The sequence below is a fragment of the Haplochromis burtoni genome, unplaced genomic scaffold (assembly GCF_018398535.1).
Source record: "Haplochromis burtoni strain Fernald_Lab_line unplaced genomic scaffold, NCSU_Asbu1 Contig_367, whole genome shotgun sequence".
In the NCBI taxonomy this organism is placed as follows: Eukaryota; Metazoa; Chordata; class Actinopteri; order Cichliformes; family Cichlidae; genus Haplochromis; species Haplochromis burtoni.
In genome coordinates, this window is record NW_024582728.1 from 232,491 (window position 1) to 239,766 (window position 7,276).

The 7,276-nt window shown below is 37.5% G+C and overlaps 1 protein-coding gene across 1 annotated transcript in view; it reads right to left on the reverse strand.

The window, feature by feature from the left end:
* The window catches only part of ryr2a (ryanodine receptor 2a (cardiac)), a gene marked incomplete in the record, with an annotated part of 281,993 nt that overhangs the window by 117,017 nt on the left and 157,700 nt on the right, over window positions 1–7,276 (reverse strand). The window contains 7 exon segments of the mRNA XM_014340412.2: window positions 347–462; window positions 722–845; window positions 4,112–4,187; window positions 4,319–4,396; window positions 4,503–4,640; window positions 5,691–5,780; window positions 6,228–6,306. Of these exon segments, the coding sequence (XP_014195898.1) occupies window positions 347–462; window positions 722–845; window positions 4,112–4,187; window positions 4,319–4,396; window positions 4,503–4,640; window positions 5,691–5,780; window positions 6,228–6,306 (701 nt within the window).

A 7,276-nucleotide genomic window follows, 5' to 3' on the forward strand; every position in this document is an offset into this window, starting at 1 on the left:
AAAAAAAGCGTCATATTGCTATATCAGTGCTATAACAACACCATGCCTTCACGTTTCCTAGTGTGAAAAACAAAAGAGAAAAATCTGGGAATGTCTCAGAGCAAGACCCCAAGACTGTTTTAGCCTCCAGTGACAATTTAGTATCTAAAGAGAGAGCTACTTCCACACCCTCCTCAAAGCATTGTACTTAGCAAAATATGGAAAAAACAAAAAACGTTCCTGCTAAAAGAGGATGACAAACTTGTTTCACCGAATGAGGCAAAAGTATCATGGTTGTTGTATCATGGACAACAACCAGGTTGGTGATGTAAACAAGTGGCTCTTACAGGCATAAGAAGATTCTTACCAAACTCCATCATGTGTTGGTGTGCCTGGTCCACGTAGGTGATGATCTGCTGGAGAAAGGTGTAGGCAAATCGTTTCTCTATGGCAGGAGTGTCTAGCTCCTGTGACTGCACACCTCTGGAATCAGCACAAAGGATATTCTCCTTTTATTTGCATTTCTACAACTTGTGTTGTACACTGCTTTTGTTGAGTTAAATCAAATCCACACTCCAGCGCTGGACTACACACACTACTGTTGTATTTTCTGAGTTAGACGTTTTAGAAAAATTGAACTTTTATGAAATTGATCTTCTAATCTCAAAACAAATGCCAAAGACAAACTGTTATGCACCCACTATCTATGCATGTTAAAAATTTCAAATATAGTTGGACCAACCTGGACACAATGTAACCATTGATTTGGAGGAACTTAAGGATATCTTGTGCTTTTTCCCTGTCTTTGGATTTTTCTTTGGCAGTCAATGTGTCATAAGGAACCAGCAGTGGGTGGTTTCCTCCACCTGGAACAGAGCAGCAGGGCGGAGAAGAAAGATAACAGACTGTGGCAGCACTTAACTATGTGACATCTTAACATCTACCAGGTTACTGGTGGTCCATCACAACTTTGAGATCGAATTTTCATCTATTCAAAACACCAAAATGCAATTCAAAAAGTCATAATAAAATCCGGTAAAGTAAGTACTAATCCAAAGGAAATTAATACTTGTTTTACCAAATTCTATAAAGATCTGTATTCTAGTAAAATTAAACCCTCTCAAAGTGATTTTAGCAACTTCTTCGATCAATTATCTATTCCCCAATTAGATGAATCCCTGAGAGATGAAATTGATTCCCCTGTCTCCGAAAACCATCTTTTAAGAACAATCCAAGCCTTACCACTTGGAAAGACAGCTGCCCCGGATGGATTCGGTAATGAATTCTATAAAGCCTTCCAAAATAAAATTACTCCTCTCATGCTCAGGATGATAAATGACTCCGTTAAAAATAAAAGGTTACCAACTTCACTTTACGAGGCAAATATTTGTTTGCTTCACAAAACTGGAGAGGAGGAAGGCGACCCAGCACATTATAGACCGGTTGCTCTTTTAAATTGTGATCATAAAATCATAACCAAAGCCTCAGCTACAAGATTGAGCAAACATATTTCAACAATTATACATCCTAATCAAACAGGATTTATTCCTGGTAGATGGTCATTTAATAATGTCCGTTTATTATTAAATACAATTTACTCAGGTTATGGAAAAGAGGCTAAAACAGCAGTACTTTCTCTGGATGCTCAAAAAGCGTTTGATCAGATTGAACGGTCTTATATATTTGAGACTCTAAAACAATTTGGTTTTGGGGAATATTTTAGGGATTGGATTAAAATGATTTATCTGTGTCCTGCATTCTCACCAACGCAGATAAATCCTCCCCCTTTCAATTACAATGTGGAGTGAGACAGGGGGATTCCCTCTCACCGCTTCTTTTTGATATAGCTCTGGAGCCCCTTGCCATTAACATAAGAAACCACCCTGGTATACAGGGAGTTAAATTTGGGAATGTTGAAAGTCTTGTTAATATGTATGCAGATGATTTACTGATCTGCCTTTCCGAACCAGAAATTTCATTCCCTAATCTTTTAAATTGCATTAAACACTTTGGGAAATTATCAGGATATATAATCAATTGGGACAAATCTGAATTTATGCCAATAACAGATCATCTATGCCCAAAGTTCCTCAGCTCACTCCCATTCAAATTAGTGACTACATCTTTTACCTACCTTGGCCTTAAGACCTCTAAAAATCCCAAACTCCTCTATAAATCGAATTTCTTGGAAATGCTGGACAAGCTCAAAGACGATATTAGAAAATGGAAACTGCTTCCTCTGTCTCTGATTGGTCGAATAAATTCAGTTAGAATGGTGTCTTTGCCATGATTTTTATATCTTTTTCAAAACCTTCATATTTCTTTGCCACTTAAATTTTTTAAGCAGCTTGATTCATTGATTCTTTCTTTCATCTGGGCATGAAAACCCCCTCAGATATCCAAGGCTCATCTTCAAAAAAATACTTTCAGTGGGGGGGTTGGGTCTCCCTGTGTTTAGACATTATTACTGGGCAGCAAATTCAAGAGCTCTATTGCACTGGCAGTGGGGTTCGCCTACTGATTATTGTTATGATAAGCTTCCTGTCTGGCTCCAGGTAGAGGCAGCAACAGTATCTGAAGCCTCATTACCGGGCTTATTGTTTTCTAACACAGGTTCTTCTAATAATTCGATCAGTTGTAATTTTGTTGTTAAACACTCCTTAAAGATATTAAGTCAAATTAGGAAATCTCTTAAACTACCGGACTTCTCAGTAAGAATGCCAATAATACATAACTACTTGTTTAAACCAGGTAAAATGGAGAGGGTGTTTTTAGAATGGGGGGAAAGGGACTGAAATGCATTGAGGACTCATATATATAGATGACAGATTCATGTCTTTCCTTCAACTTCAACAGAAGTTTCAGTTACCTCAATCACATTTTTTTCGCTATCTTCAAATAAGGAATTTTGTTCATCGAAACTTTTCAGACTTTCCACTGAAGCCACTAAGTCATACTGATATAATTCGGAAAGCAGATTTTAAACATCTGATATCTCAGTTTGTGAAGTGCTTTACAATCCCAGCTGATTCTGATCGAATTAAGAATACACGGGCTGGAGACCTCGGTGTTCCTGTCTGAGGACCAGTGGTCAAACTGTTTGTCCAACATTCAGAAAGGCTCAGTAAACGCCAGATATAAAGTAATCCAGTTTAAGGTCATTCATAGACTACACTTTTCTCAACTTAAACTTAACCGGATCTATAATTCTGTATCCCCCTTATGTGACAGATGTAAAGTCGGTGAAGGTTCCCTTGCACATCTATTTCGGCATTGCCCTGTCTTGAAAGCTTTTTGGAGCCAGATTTTTACGTGGTTTTCAAACCAATTTAGGAAAAAAGTACCACTTGATGGTACACTGGCTATACTTGGATCATTTGCATCAATCGAATCTTTTTCCTTTTCACAAAAACAGATAATTACAATGGGTGTGCTGGCTGCAAAGAAACGTATTCTTTTACAGTGGCGGTCTTCTTCGGCCCCGTGTTTTAACAGGTGGCTTAATGAGATGGTGTCTGTGGCCCGGGTGGAGCAGATAAGATTTGATAGAAAGGGGAAACTGGCGGGTTTTTGTACGATTTGGCAGCCATTTCTAGAATTCTTAAAAATTAACTGATCATAATTCATGCCTCACACTCCGCGTGAATTTTCTTATTTTATTTTACTCTTTATTTACTTAATATTGTTATAATTTTTTCTTCTTCTTTTTTTCTCCTTCTTTTTCTTTTTTCATGCTTATAAGTTCACAAATGCTAAATGTAGTAAATGTCCTCAGTTGAATCTGTACAAGCATGCTGTGTTTAATTTAAAAGCAAAAAATAAAATAATTAATAACAAAACACCAAAATGGACAAGCTTCTAACAGAGAAACTGCCATGCCAAAATGACTGTACGGCACTTCAGTTAATATGCAACAAAAATCAAAGGGTTGGGTAAAGTTGCTATAACAGCAACTGTAAAGCCGAAGTATGGGGAAATGGTATTGATCTTCTAAACAGCACTTCGCAGAATTCCATCTGTTTTATTTTTACAGGCTATGCATAAAAAAGAAGTCAAGCTTTCTGTGTTATCTGTTTGTGATGGCAGAGAAACAAGGAACACCCTGTGTGTGTGTTTGCTGTGTAAGATTTACCTCTGGCTTCCAGCTCCAGTTTCTTTTTCCTGGACCAGATATTATGATAATTCTCTGCAAGCAGCTCTGCCATTGACTGGAGAAGTAAATGTTTGACATGTGACTCTTTTACACTGCACTGATCAATTCATCCATCAATCAATCTGCATTATCAGCTCCCATGAGTAATCTGGCTTTGCATGCATTGTGTTCTTGTGAATAATTTACCTGCAAGTCTCTGGACAATGTCACATTACTCATATCAGTGGGTCTTGGACTGAAAGCTGAAGCTCCTTCAAAAGAAAGCTGTTGGAGATTGAACACACAGCATTATATATGATGTCACCTTTCCCTTTGATCCATAATAAGTACCTCGGGAACAAATGTAAGAATGGGTGGCGTTCATATACACCTGACTGGCCTGTGATATCCTTCTGGGCTTGTTGTGAAGGTTGACAGAGTCTCCCTCTCTGATCCTGTCAATGCTCCAACCCCATGAAAGCATGGTCTTCAGAGACTCTCTGATGGGCCAGCAGTATGTCTCTTTATCCTGCAAAGTCACAGTTTGCTTTCAGATGTACTGCAAAACCCGAACAAAGCATGAACTCAGACACACCAACACATGATCTTCTGCAGGATCATTTGCTCACATGTCTGTGCCCACATCAGCTGATACATTTCCATTCATTCAATTAGTAAATCTCATTTGATTACTTTGCAGTTATTTATTTGTAAAAAATGTTTGGAATCATGTTTGATTTTCGTTCCACTTCTCACGTGTACACCACTTTGTGTTGGTCTTTCACGTGGAACTCCAATAAAATTGATTCATGTTTGTGGCTGTAATGTGACAAAATGTGGGAAAGTTCAAGGGGGCCCAATACTTTTGCAAGCCACTGTAATTATTAAATAATAAAACTGATACGTTTCTCTTTTGCAACAAATATTATATAACACAATGGAGATGAAGTGTATGTAAATAAATATCTAAAGTAAAAGAAAGAGAAGAGAAAAGTGGCACCCCTCAGCCTTTTAGCAGATATACCGATGGTATCATTTCAAAATCCTACATCACCTCATTCACAACAATTTCAGAAAACTCACTTTGACCTTGAGGTCGAGGTCACTGAGATTTTATCTCCTCTGACATTTTTAGTAAATGCACCTGTAGTATCAATTTCAGAAAACCTAACCTCTGACCGTGAGGTCAGTGAGATTCAAACTCATCTCACATCTTTACCTGTGGTATCAATTAGAGGCTCCTACGTTTCTGAGTTACTGCATTCACAAACGTAGGTGTTTACGCTCAGCCACCAGGGTGACGACAACACCCCATCAGCCTTTTACTGCTAAGGAGTAAAAACTGACTCATTCAGTTTTCAGGTATGAGTTTGGTGTAGTATTTCAGCAAACTGTAAACACAGGTAGCTGTCCAGCCAGGAGAGCTACCTGTGATTCAATACAGATTCATGCCATGCTGTTTTTCATCATTACTAAGCTATCACTGACCCAAATGTAGCACTCACACAAACTATACAAATCTTTTGTAAAATATAGAAAGCTCCCAACTTCCACAGAAAGATGTCTGCATGCAGACTACCTTTTCAGACAGGCTTTTGTATGGTTTCAGGAGTGGATGGCTCTTGCTGATTTCACACATCTGGTCTCCATATGACCAGCCATTGGAAAACTACAGAATATAAGTTCACATTTATAGATCAGATTTTACAGCAACCAAAAGCAGTTCTATTTTGCTACATTTCGTGATGACAACAAGAAACACTACGAAATTTTTAAAAAGCACACAAACATTTTCCCCTCAATGTTATTCAAAGTTTACAAGAAATATTTCTTTCTCTAAAAAAGTATCAGCAGAATAAGCTGGTATATTGACATTTATGTCAATCATTGGCTTAAAGTATAGTATACCGTAAAGTTTGCCAAACAGCATACATATGTAACAGAATGTTTTATATATTATAGCTGTGGGGTGTGTTCTTCTATGTGTAATCATTGGGTGCATTTGTTATCAGTGACTGTGAAAGACTGTGTATGTACCACACTGTTTTTGTCGTCATGGTGAGGGGGAAAACAGTATGATCAGGAAACACAGAAGAAGAATAAAAATCATACATACCTTTTCTATACACCACTTCTCATGGATGTGCTCCGCATATCTGGTTATAAAACAATCCAGTTTCTCTGGAACAGTCACACTGTCAAAGCGAGAAAAAACAAACCATTGCATTAGAAACAGAAATACAGAGATGAGAAAATAGAAATCTGCATCTGGATTTGTGTCAGTGTCCAGTGCCAGGAAATGACTGAAGGCACTCCAGTGGAGCATTATGGAGTCCTGCATCAAAGACGGAATGTAAAATATACAGTTATGCTCATAACTTTTTTTATTATTTCAAATGTGTTAATCGCCAGACTGTACACTTAGGAATTTATCTCTCAGCAGTCAACGCTACACTATCACTTAACTATCGGTTAGCACCAGTGAGCCAGCTGAGACCAGTCCATACACGTACCATACCACTGCCTAGGCCACTGCTTTATAATATGAAGCACATTAAGGCCACTACTTTGATTTGGAGCTATTAAATAAAACTCAGTTGAATTTCACATTCTTTCCATGATGTTTGTTGGAGACCTCTTCACCCATGATAGTATAAAAACTTAAAGTTCAGTTTTGAAAATGTTAAATACATGGATCAAACTTTACAGTTGGTTTGACCATTCAGTCATTTGACACTGCAAATCACCAAAACTATTTCCTGTAAACATCCATTCGTTCTTCCATTTCAATCTAATCTAGTAGAAACAATTTAAAAGAAAATAAATACAGAAAAATAATATTCTTGCACACAAGCTTCCTCATAGATCCCAACCCAGATGTGGAGGTTACTTCTGAAACTGGTAAAACTTCATTTAGCCTATTGTTGGCTGGGTTGTTACTTCTTCAGACCTGTTTGAATGAATAGCATTGTTATTCATTTTTTTTTCTGTTAGAATGCAACTTAATATTTTGATTTATTCTTTAGATTTCTTTAATCTCTTAAATTGTGCAAAAGTCTTGAGCCATATTTTACATAAGAGGCCAGACTTTCACCTAATTGTTCCTGTTTTAAGTTCTCCTGAAGGCTTCAAAGAACAACTTTGAAGGTGTTTGTTCTTTGGACA